General features: G+C 40.1%; 1 protein-coding gene across 2 annotated transcripts in view; it reads right to left on the bottom strand.

Moving 5' to 3' along the window:
* Positions 1-13059, bottom strand: part of gba2 (glucosidase, beta (bile acid) 2) — a 33256-nt gene extending 20197 nt beyond the window's left edge. Inside the window, exons 1-3 of one of the 2 annotated variants that reach the window (XM_059003313.1) lie at positions 11541-13059; positions 7730-7821; positions 4938-5053 (exon numbers count right to left, since the gene is read on the bottom strand). In XM_059003313.1, the coding sequence (XP_058859296.1) occupies positions 4938-5053; positions 7730-7821; positions 11541-11734 (402 nt within the window). In that variant the 5' untranslated portion in view covers positions 11735-13059. The remainder of the gene's footprint in view (positions 1-4937; positions 5054-7729; positions 7822-11540) is intronic. The other variant, XM_034014691.3, reaches the window with a different exon arrangement.
* Positions 13060-13344: the final 285 nt, after the last annotated feature.

A 13344-nucleotide genomic window follows, 5' to 3' on the forward strand; every position in this document is an offset into this window, starting at 1 on the left:
TTAAAAGCAGAACAATACAACTAGCAACACACACCAACACATTCTCACAGCCATCAACACAATAAAAACACATTCTTTGCTCTTGGGCCCCTCCCACATCACATCAAAACAAGCTTCTTTTTCATTGGTAAATACTGTAGATAGCTCTTGTGGCAGAGTAGGGGGAGCAGGAGAAAAGTTGTAGTCGAAGAGGGAGCTGCAGGACTGCAACTCCCAGAATGCCCCGGGACTACAGGAAAGAGGAAGCACCCGAGGCCAATCAAGGTCTGCATAAAGGCAGGAGAAGCCCTGCAGTCAGGACTGTTGTGAAACAGGCTAACGAAGGAACAGCCCTGTGCAGCCAGGCTGAAGGAGGACCAGCCGACTGAAGAAGAGGTACTGTGTTTGTGTGGAAGTATTTTGTTTGATTTGCTGGTAAATGGCTTAGCCGTCCAGGTTTAGTTAGTGACGGAGAAAGTTTTAGTTGGTACTCCGAAAAGGAGTTAGGATTTGTTCTTATTATTGAAAATAATAAAAGTCCACGTAAGTGCTTAAACTACAAGTTCTGTGTCTGTGTCGGTGTGTGTAAGGGTGAAAAGGAAGCCTATATTACACCGTGTCTGTTAGGGTGAAAAGTGAGCCTACATTACACCGTGTCTGTGTGTGTAAGGGTGAAAAGTGAGCCTACATTACACTGTGTCTGTTGGGGTGAAAAGTGAACCTACATTACACCGTGTCTGTGTGTGTAAGGGTGAAAAGTGAGCCTACATTACACCGTGTCTGTGTCTGTGTGTGTAAAGGTGAAAAGTGAGCCTACATTACACTGTGTCTGTTGGGGTGAAAAGTGAGCCTACATTACACTGTGTGTGTGTGTAAAGGTGAAAAGTGAGCCTACATTACACCGTGTCTGTGTGTGTAAGGGTGAAAAGTGAGCCTACATTACACTGTGTCTGTTGGGGTGAAAAGTGAGCCTACATTACACTGTGTGTGTGTGTAAAGGTGAAAAGTGAGCCTACATTACACCGTGTCTGTGTGTGTAAGGGTGAAAAGTGAGCCTACATTACACTGTGTCTGTTGGGGTGAAAAGTGAGCCTACATTACACTGTGTGTGTGTGTGTGTGTGTAAGGGTGAAAAGTGAGCCTACATTACACCGTGTCTGTTGGGGTGAAAAGTGAGCCTACATTACACTGGGTCAGTGTGTGGAAGGGTGGAAAGTGAGCCTACATTACACTGGGTCAGTGTGTGGAAGGGTGAAAAGTGAGCCTACATTACACTGGGTCAGTGTGTGGAAGGGTGAAAAGTGAGCCTACATTACACTGGGTCAGTGTGTGGAAGGGTGAAAAGTGAGCCTACATTACACTGTCTGTTGGGGTGAAAAGTGAGCCTACATTACACTGGGTCAGTGTGTGGAAGGGTGAAAAGTGAGCCTACATTACACTGTCTGTGTGTGTAAGGGTGAATAGTGAGCCTACATTACACTGTGTCTGTGTGTTTAAGGGTGAAAAGTGAGCCTACATTACACTGGGTCAGTGTGTGGAAGGGTGGAAAGTGAGCCTACATTACACTGGGTCAGTGTGTGGAAGTGTGAAAAGTGAGCCTACATTACACTGGGTCAGTGTGTGGAAGGGTGAAAAGTGAGCCTACATTACACTGGGTCAGTGTGTGGAAGGGTGAAAAGTGAGCCTACATTACACTGTCTGTTGGGGTGAAAAGTGAGCCTACATTACACTGGGTCAGTGTGTGGAAGGGTGAAAAGTGAGCCTACATTACACTGTCTGTGTGTGTAAGGGTGAATAGTGAGCCTACATTACACTGTGTCTGTGTGTTTAAGGGTGAAAAGTGAGCCTACATTACACTGGGTCAGTGTGTGTAAGGGTGAATAGTGAGCCTACATTACACTGGGTCTGTTGGGGTGAAAAGTGAGCCTACATTACACTGGGTCAGTGTATGGAAGGGTGAAAAGTGAGCCTACATTACACTGGGTCAGTGTGTGGAAGGGTGAAAAGTGAGCCTTAGCCGGGTAGGCTATATTACACTCTTGATATGATTGTGCAGATAAAAAAAAAACACACACAACACACACATTTTAAAAGCGTCCCGCTACCAACAGCAGCAGCACTGTTTTTCCACAGTTCTCTTTCCTCATATTGTACTTACCATGGAAAATACTTAGTACCCGATAGGATCAGCCTTTCCTTTCCTGAACACATGCCAACCCTTTTTCAAAACCACCTTTGACCTACAGACAATCTGATGTCTTCATGTACTGTACACTCACACTGGAATATTCCCAATAATATGTGCAACAGAAGGTCCAAAACAAGTGTATTTTATAAATTAATCATCTGTTTGTATAGATATCCAGTGTAAAGACTGGTGGTGGATTAGACTTCCTGTAAAGGAAACTTTCACATTTCTGTCAGGTCACTTACTGCACAACTCAGGGATGGAAATAAGACTCACATTGCATAGCAGTTACACCCATTCCAGGTTTTACTAGGAGCTTGATTAGGCACAGTGTCTACTGTAGGTAACAAGCTCAGATGTGTCTTATTAAACTCATAGTGCTATGCAACGGGGGTCTTATTTCCATACCGGTACAACTACAATTCGATTTCTGTGCTTTTAATAGCAACATGCACAGATAATTTCCAAGAGTCACCTGCTCAAGTACAAAAGTGTGCAACATAGGTGGCTGGTTTCACAGACACTGATTAGCACTAATCTTGGACTACAGTACCTTACATGAGGTAACTCAGGGATGGAAATAAGTCTCCTACTGCATACATTCCAGGTGTGAATACGAGCTTGATTGGCCACAGTGCATAGGTAGCAAGCTCAGGTGTGCATTATTAAACTCACAGTAAAACCAGGAATGGATCAAACTGCTATGCAATAGCATTTCCCCAAGACACAGCTGTCAGTTCAACTTCTTGAATAATGATGTGTTTATAGTTTAACCTCAGTGACGGAGAGGCGGGCACGAGGTGCTCTGATCACACAATGCAGGAGAGTCGTCACTCTTATAACCACAAGAGGTCATCCAACAGCCCATATAAACATACAGTTTTACTACTGTAAAGGGTTAATGAACAAACCATAAAAGTACACAACTATGATTAAGGGTGAAGCTGTATGTGGGCAGTGTATGCTGCTAGAATGTTTTATTGCCTGGGAAAGGGGCAATAAAGTGAACAGAACTGACCTGGTGCAAGCCAGAGTTGTCTGTTCAAAATGTTGCAAACACACAGATAAGCCAGCAGGCATTTAGGAGATGCATTTGAGAAGCATCAAGATCCTCCATGATCACACACCAGCGCTGTGTCAGACGCTTCTTCCAAAAATTGGTAACTGACATCATTGCTTAATTTCTGTTAATAATTAGTGGCCTCATTAATGTGTATAATGATTAAAGAGTAAGTAGCGGGTTTCCTAAAAATATAGCGTTACATCCCCACGTTTTGCTACAAACTGTTTAAATAAATGTACCTGTAATTTTTCTTTTCATTGTTAACATCCTGACAACTTTTTACACTTAAAACTTTAAAGTCTTTTTCAAAGCTCTTTTCAAAATGGTGCTCTAGTGCATTGGGGTTTGAGATCTGTCCTCTAAATCACTGCAGGAAGCAAATAAAAAATAAAAAAAAACAAGTGCTCTGGCTTTTCAGAGCACTTGAGCGGCCGCTTTGAAACAGTGTTAATGTTAAATGTAGTATAAAATGTTAAATGTAGTATAAACTTAATGATCAGCCAACGCTGATGGAAAACGTTTGCTAATTATTACGTTTCTACTAGACTACAATAATGTTTTTACGCAATACATAAAAAAAAGTTATCATATATATATATATATATGATATTACACAACACAGTTGTCATAGCATCAGGAACCATATGACCAATATTTAATTTTTCAAACACTCTCTCCTGCAATAAATATACATATATATAAAATTTGGGAAGCTAGCAATGAGCTACGGAAAATACTTTCTATCACTTTCATGTACTGCCCCTCTTCTGACTGTTACACCCTGACCGCTCTCCCTGTCACTCTTCTTTCTCTGATATGTGTCTCCAGGTTAGGCCATTGTTTCTTTACATCTTCGACTACAATTGAAATAAAAAGGATATGCTTGTAATAACCTATACTGCACAAAATCCACATTTTCATGTTTTATAATCCATATCATTCATGCCCAAGTCCACAGCAATGTCTTTCCATATGTGTTCTTTTTTTACAAAGTCTTTGTAATTTTGTTGGATTTATCATAAAGTCATTTTTGTTTGGCAGCACACACAATTAGATTTTTCATTTTGAACCCACGTGTCTTCCCAGTCGTTTTTCATTGGTAATGTCATTTTTAACGCAGGTCAAATCGGATCAAATTGAACTTGTTTCGATTCTAAAAATGACTCATCACCGTCGTATGACAATTACGGACTCAGTGTGTAAGGTGCAATAGGGAATGCGCACGATGATTTTTTTGCTGTTTAGACACACGTTAAATTCGGATGCGTTATCAGATCCAGTGTGCAATGGCCTTTAAAAAAGGTATTATTTACGTTTATTATTATTATTTAACACATGAAGATGGACATGTTTAGAATGACAGAAATGAAATGCTTATATGAGATTATCGGTACAATATGTTATTTTAAAATAAAATACCGACCAAGTCTAATTAATTTCTGTATTTATTTTTCATTAAGAGTAGTGCAGGGAAAGAATGTTGCTTTCCCAAAAAAAATTTCCCAGTTAGCAATCATGACACTACATGTTGGATGAGGAAAAATAGCTGTAAAATGTTGTACACTGTTTAAAAAAATAAGTATATAATATAAATAAGCAAAAGAAAAACATTTTGTTTATCTTAAAGAATTTAGTGAACCAGTCAAGCTGCAAGGCTAGTTCAGACCCTGTTAATGACCACATGATTGATTGCCCTGATGAACCTACCTGATCAGCGATGACGGTTTTGTAGTGGTACATTCCTGGTTTCAGCTGCCACCTGCAGAACTCCCCCCGCCAGCCCTTGGTAATGGTGCCACCCCCAAACCCACCCAGCGGGGCTCCTGTGGACAGACACGCCAGAGAGAAAAAAAACAATGTTAGAAAATAAATTAAAAAAGTGTAACTCAGAATAATTGCATACATTAAGAAAAATGTTCGATTTAGTAACAAAAGGGAGTGAAAGGCATGCTAGCCTGAATTCTGTTTAATGCATAACCTTTATTGCAGATTAAGTTTTATGATCTTTATATAACTAATCCCTTTATTCAAAGTACTTTGGTGAGATTGTTTTTATTGCAGAACAGGAACTACATCCCAATAAACACATGCCAGCAGCTCTGTGTACCGGAGGGCTTATGTGGGGAGTTCAAATGCAGACTGTGTGAAAGATCAACAAGTGCATTCAGCACTGGTTGAACAAGGAAAGGGTGTGGACCCTGGGCAAGAGACTCACACACAGCATGGACAGGTTTGGTTGCCCCAAACATCACTGAATATTCCTCCCCTACTGTGTGCAGTAAAAATAATATGCCAAATACATTGTGTCAGAAATCCTCAGAAAAAAAATTCTAAAATCAGGGTGGACAAAGGAGGCCCTTCCAGTCCTGGTTTTTGTTACAACCCTAAATTGTTTAACTGAACCAATTAAAACCTCCATCCACACCCTGAAGTAGTTAATTATCTAACTTTACCTGTTAAACCTGGAGTGGAATGGCCCTCCAGGACCGTGATTGGACACCTCTGTTCTAAATTATTAAAAGGGGCAGTCTCAAGCATATTGTGTTGTCTTACAGCAGCTGAACTCTACTGCCCTGGTTATCTGTGCACTTTTATTCTATCCTGTCACCTTGTGGTTTAATCTTGTCTAAATTTATGTATGTATATGTGTGTGTGTGCGTGTGCGTGTGCGTGTGCGTGTGTGTGTGTGTGTGTGTGTGTGTATGTATGTATGTATAGCTCGGAGTCCTGGCTCGTTGCCATGAGAAAGAGCAGTATTGCTTCTCATTCCCACAAGCCTACTGTAGTGCAGTCGAGAGTTTACCTCTAAATAAGTGCATAATGCAATTGCATGACAAACCATGAAAGACCGCTGGCCAAGTTCGAGAGAGTGACGTTAAACTCAACGAAACAAGTCAGTTTGAACTCCGCTTCAAAGCTCCTGCAGCTGAGATATGCGAAAACAGCAGCAAACCCCACAGGGTAAAACAGAACAGAACTGGATATCCCCATACAGTAGTCACAGCAAAAACATTTAAAAAATATGGGGCATGATACTGTCTGTATGAGTGGGTTTGGTCACTGCTGTAGTCCACAGAGGTTGAAGGAGTTCCAGAGTTTCCAGATTATTCTATCTTCTTCTGGATCTCTTTAAAGGCCCAGATCCAAAACAGGGTTTTACTGTATCAGTATCTGCCTGGGCAAGCAATGACTAATGGTGCAACAATTAACTGCATATCAATGTATCGTATCGTAATAGCGGTATGTATTGTGATAAAGACTGAAAGCACAACACAGCTTATTCTAGCTCAAATGGCTCTTCAGTGAATATAATTGGTATGAATACATACTCTTCCCCTAACAATTTTTAAGAAAATTGTCCATCATTAAATGAGCATTTTATCTTCTTACGCATCACACAAGTAGCCCATCAGGACCATCTCTTGTATCGTTATACATCCAGTATCTCGACCAGCATATCGTGAAACGTATCACATTGTGATGTTAATGTATCGCTACACCCTGACTAATGACCATGGAGATGAAGGACTAGAACCTCTCTCTATGAAGAATCTCCTTACTGCGTTAATACTGACTGCAGTGCACCCCGCTCTACATGACCAGGCTGGAATTCCATCACAGGTTTCTGGTGACACTGCAAAGCACAGTGGCCAAGCTTGAATGGAGAGTCAAGATCACCTGAACCCGTGGCAGAATGACAACATTGGATATAAAGAAAATAAGCAGTCTTGATACAGTGCACTTCAAAAACCAGACAAAAATGGAATCCGTAACTCAATTAGGACAAAGATTTTTAACAAAAAGTTATCTGAAAAGGAGGTATTTTGATGCTCAGACTCTGTGACCTCTAATCTTGGGAAGCACCAGGCTGAGAAAGAACTAATTGTGTGGTCTCTTCCTCAAATGGGAATGGCCCATCCTGAGGATGTGGTTGGAACACAAAACCTGCTCTGTTTAAATCACTGGATCAGCAGCTACAGCCAATGGCAGAAGTGCAAGACTCATTTATTCTTAACCAGGCTCAAAGGTACCGACACAGATATACACACACAGACTCGCCCACCTCAGACCGACAGCCACAGCAATGCAGACACAGACACAGACACACACACAGGTGCAGACACACACACAGTTTAAAATGAAAAGCAGCAGCTGGGAAACTGTAGCCTGAGTATTGGAGCACACTGCAGCAGGTTAGGAGAGCATTAATAAACAACGATGCACAATATCAACTGCTTGAGAGAGGTGTTCTACCCAGGTCCTTTGTCTGCTATCAACACTAGTTGTCTTAAGATTCTTTACGCTGTACAGTAGAATTTGATTTGGAAAGTAAAGCAACAATGTTTATTTTAAAAAATGTGGCAACTTTACAAATTCCTCTAAATGTTCTTGTTTTATATTTATTCTGTGATTTGTATAAATAAAAAAAAAAATCATAGGACAGACCCATCAGTGTAGAAGTTATCACAGTTCACAGCGTTCGAAAAAACTGCTCGTACCGTAAATCTGTCGCAAGGGAAGAGAGTTGATCATGTCGATAAAAGGAGCCTTCTTTTCCACATGAGTTTTCCTGTACCACCATTTCAAATACCTGAAGAGAGGGAAACAGTAACAGCACTGAACACACATAAAAACAGACAGGCAGACAGTCCTCAAGCAGGTCTTCATACAGGGGGGCACAGGACAGCACCATGAACAGACAAGAACTACAGCAGCCCTGAGCTGCATTTCAAAAATGCAATGCAAAGCTGGTCAGAAGCTGTTATTGTTTAAAGACAAACCCATGCCTGGATGGATGCAGAAGTCATTCAGTTCTGCAGCGTAGCTCTGAGTAGGATGAAGCAGGAATGTGGTTTGATTTACTTCTAAACTCTGCTCTGAACTGTATCTAAACAAGTCTATAGGTTTACTAGTTCATGAAGCTCTAGGGGAGGAAGGATGTATTAAACAGAGGCCTGATTGCACAAACATACTCAATATTAATAATTGAGGGCAATTCAGTAACCCAGCACTGGGCGCAAAACTAGTATGAACTTCTTACCCTGACAGTCACAACAAAAGTGAAGCAGACAGACTTTTCTTGATAGTATAGTTCAAACTTAGATTATAAACTCTGCTAAAAACGATAAAGACAAAGAATACCTTTCTAGATATTCAATAAAACAAGTGAAATACAGCACAGAGAATGAGGAGACTATGAGAGCACTGCTTTGTGTACAGGGAGTAGAAACACACTCTGTGGTTACACACACAGGGAAGGCAACACACACCACGGCAAGCCTGGGTCCTGTTTCTGTACTACATTATAAAGCATAGGGGCAGAAGCAAATGAATAGAAGCAATAAAATCGATGCATGGTTCTAGTGCTCAGTACAGCACCCCGTTGTTGGGGAGTCACTGCATTTGGAGTCTTGCTTAATAATCTTTTTTTTGGTAAGCAAGTGGTATGATCCGGATTAATGGGTAATAAAATGTCCAACACGCAGCCGTTGGTAAATATGTGCCAGTTACACCCCCTGGTTACTCGGAAACTGAAACCAAGTTCAAAAATGGGTCATACCCAGCGAGACAAGCTGCTTCGTCTGTACATTGTTTCAATTAAAAAGTATTGGGTATATGAAAGTGTTCTGTTTTGTAAAGCGTAGAGCAGGGGTTGCTTTATCTACCTAAAAGCTTTCTGTTTCGACAAATAAAGTTGCATTTAAACAAAAGGTGTATTCACACTTGGTTCGGTTGGGCCGATTTTGTTTTTTGTCAGTGTGGTTTGGTTCCTTTTGGAAGCTTATGTGAACTCAGTCTCATTCAGAGCTCATTTTAATCTAACAGAACCGAGCCCTTCTCAAGAGGTGGGCTCGTCCGTTTTGGCAAAAGGACCAAGTTTGTGTACTTTGTTTCAGTGCAATGTGAAATCATTTCAGAAAAATTTCGAAGTGAACCAGCAAAAAGAACAAGTCCTTTTGAAGTGAACACAAAAGGAACAGTTGGTTCACTTCAGTGTACAGTGTACAAGATATGCCAATATAATAGGCTAAATAAATAAATAAAACAAACAAAGACATTTATCCAGTGGTCAAAAAACAAAAACAAAAAACGCAATGCACATAATCTCAACAGATCCTTTTATGAAACACTAACTCGATATGCATGCTTCTTATTATGTAGTTCTGAATGCTCCTCAGATTAAAATAAAATGGGACTGAAAACATGAACACAGATTGCACTTTTACAGTAGACACTATACTTTGTGCTTAGAGTTTACTCACTCATCATTTCAAAGGTATCTCACTGGTTTCCTTTTGTATTTCAACTTAAACATTTAATTTTCTATTAAAAGATGCTGCGTCAGTCAATATGTAAGGCAAGATTAAAAGACTTACTTTTAAAACCCTGTTCTGCTGGATACACGAGATACAGGTATCGTAACTGAAAGTTTTGTGAAAGCAGGAAATGTCGGAATAGTTCTCAACAAAAACCCTGCAGGCCTCATCCACTGCCTTAAAACCATGATTTGTGAGCATGTGTTTTACTTGTCCAAATTCTTAGCTGAGATTTCAACAGGCAAGGAGCTCCAATACAGATTAGCGAGTCAACTCGCTACCAGGGACGTGTGCAGTGCTATACGGGATACTGAGACCTCCATGGCTTTTTTTTTTTTTTTTTTTTTAATAAGAGGATGCAGGGAGCAGTGGAAGCACTACTACTGTATATGCATAAACTGATGTAATCAATGTAATATGGATGCTAGTTTTTAAAGCTTTACTAGCAATGTTACATAGTAATCCACAGCTCCACATGTATTACAGCATTTTTTTTAAGCTTTCGTAACGTCGATTAATTGGCTTTTTTGGAGAACGATATATAGATAGTGAAATTTGGCATCACCCCAGCCTTAGTTGAGATAGATAGATAGATAGATAGATAGATAGATAGATAGATAAATTAGTTTTTTCTAGCAACAGAACATTGTGACAAAAGAAGAAAAAAAGTACTTGTCCGACAGGCAAAGTATAACAGTAAAACTTGTTGTCCCGGGAGTCAGGTGATATGAATTACATACTCCTGACTGTAGGGAACTCTCTCACCCTGTAGGGGCAAAAATGGGGCCTTAATGCTGCAGTAAATACCCACACAGGGCCGGAAATATGACTCCCATTGCGTAGCAGTTTAACCCATTCCTGGTTTTACTACAAGCTTGATTAGCCACAGTGACTCAGCAACAAGCTCAGGTGAGTCTTATTAAACTTAGTAAAACCAGGAATGGGTCGAACTGCTATGCAATGGAAGTCATATTTCCATCCCTGGCATTGTTACCTATACACTGTGGCTAATCAAGCTCATATGAAAATGGGTGAAGCTGCTATGCAATAGTCTTATTTCCATTCCTGCACAATTTCCCCAATGGTGGGATTATTTGCACATTGCCATGGTAGGCTATAGAGGGTTGTGGTTTGCAAAAGAATGGAAGTCCAACCTTCTTCCTGGAGCAGGTCATTGTGCAACTACAGGTAAGGCACACAAAAACATAACGCCACGAAGGAGAGTTACTATGTTTTTACTGTATTCATTATTCTCATGTTGGTGAAAGGGCCCTACAGAACTAGCTAGAAAACTACCTAGTGTATGGAAGAACTACTAAAATCACATAACAGGGCAGCAGTGGAGTAGTGGTTAAGGCTCTGGACGCTTGATCGGAGGGTTGTGGGTTCAATCCCAGTTGGGGGACACCGATGTTGTACCCTTGAGCAAGGTACTTTACCTAGATTCCTCCAGTAAAAACCCAACTGTATAAATGGGTAATTGTATGAAAATAATGTGTAAAAAATAAATGTAATTGTATGTAAAAATAATGTGATATTTTGTAACAATTGTAAGTCGCCCTGGATAAGGGCATCTGCTAAGAAACAAGTAACAACAACAACCTTAACAGTTTGTGTTGCTTTTGGAGTTAAACCGACCCACAATCTACACAGCCTTACCAATTGAGATTGTGCACATTTTCCAGTATTTTCACATGCATGCAGTTTTAATGCAAAACAGATACAGGGGTGGAAATAAGGCTCCTGTTACATAGCAGTTTCACCCATATCCAGGTTTTACTACAAGCAATTGATTAGCATAGACTATAGGTAACAAGCTCTGATATGTCACATTAAACTCATAGTAAAACCAGAATTGAATAAAACTGCAACGCGAGCCTTGTTTCCATCCCTGGGAGATTACATATGGGGATGTACCTTCAGACAGGACCGAACAGCTACCTGCCAGTAGTGCTGATGTGTACACCGGAGAGATGAGAATTGTGATGCCTACCTGACTCCCAATCCCAGGTGCTCCACGATGTTTGAAAGAGAAACGTTGCTTGCCTGAAACGGTTTCCTCTTCTCCTGGAATTCATGAGCCAAGCAGATGCGCCAACCAAACTCGGGCACGCCGACACCTTTCACAGTGGACGCGAACTTTTTCATCAGCGCGGCGGAGGTGCTCGCATCGTCAGCTTCCATCATCCTTGATCTACTGATAGTACTGAGAACCGTGCTGTATTTGACTAACCACCACCGCTACTAGTAACGCGCAAGAATAAACAAACAAATACGTTCCAGTACTACTTTCAGACTCCGCTTTAAAGCATGCAACCTAATATTAAAACCTATACCTTTCCTTAAATACTGCCTTTGATTGTACTTCACTTAGTTAAAAAAAAGACAATTCTGTAAATCGACTTCAGCACAGACCAGTAAACACAAATGCCATTATGTTTCGAAACACAAAGTAGACCAAGTCCATCCCTAAACACGTGACCACGCAGCAGCCGGAGATTATCAATAATAATAATAATAATACTAAAAATTATTAAAAACGAAATGTCATAACATGATTGTAGACAAGCTGCCTAATAATGCCGATGCGATCTGCTTATATATTAATTCACGACCATCAATCAATGCATAATTTATAATAACGTAATCCTCTTTTTTATTACTAGTTTGCTGAATGTGATTTAAAAATGATTGTTCATTACCACGAGCTGCCAACTGGATACTTTTTTATAATCTTTCTACGTCATTAGCGATTGTAGAGCCATCGACCCACACCGCGCAATACCCAGCACAACCCTGTCAGAGTACCTTCAATAAAAATGAAGTCGCATTGCCTCTCCGCATAAATGAAATATTTCAATCCCAATTCACACCCCAATCGCCGCCTTTTTAACCAATTCAAGCAACCATTGCATTGCACAACTATGCTGAATGTTTCCAATTCACAGTCCCCTCGACTTTATTATATTAGTATAACCCAAATACGCCTCAACCCAAACAAATCGCAGAATGTTAACTTACCATCATCAACAACAGAATTAATTAATGATCACAATTGCAGAACCTTGTAACCTTGCATATTGTCTTGCACATCTCTTTTCTCACTTTCTTGTGATTGATTTTTTTTTTCACACCCCTCTCATTTCTATTGCAATTAAATATTTTTTTTATTTATTTATTTATAAAATTATTTATTTGTTATTGTTTTAAAGCCCAATCGTAAAAGTACTAATGTAAAAGGTATAATGTATGTAAAAGTACTATCAGCAGCATCAACGAACGTTCCTGCTTCCCGAAGCCACAACCGAACCAGGTACTCTGCAAAGCCACTGGAGCCATGCTCAAATACCATCCCCGCTATCGCGAGGAGAGGGGGAGGGGGTATTAAACATGTAACTGTGTAATTAATAAGAAGACACTTGCCAAAGTCGCATAACATCATATACTAAATTACATAAAATATAGTTTTATCTGTGTAACAGTATTTCTCCATCGTATTGCCGAATACTGTAATTTCTAATTTGTAGCAATCATGTGTCACCCCTCAGTTACTGTGAAACTTTCAAGCGTCCATTCTTGTACCGGATCTTATCAAACAAATAGGGGTGCAAGGTTTTTACACTTTGAATTGATCTACATTTATGGAACATATGCAGCAGCACGGTCGTCGTTTTTCTAGTATACAACAAACACAAACGTAAAATAATAAATAAATAAAAAACTTTTGGGTATTTTAATTTATTTTCTGAATGTGTCTAACCTGACTGCTACCCCCGTATTTCTGTTTTCATAATGCC

Source organism: Acipenser ruthenus, chromosome 2 (assembly GCF_902713425.1).
Source record: "Acipenser ruthenus chromosome 2, fAciRut3.2 maternal haplotype, whole genome shotgun sequence".
NCBI lineage: Eukaryota > Metazoa > Chordata > Actinopteri > Acipenseriformes > Acipenseridae > Acipenser > Acipenser ruthenus.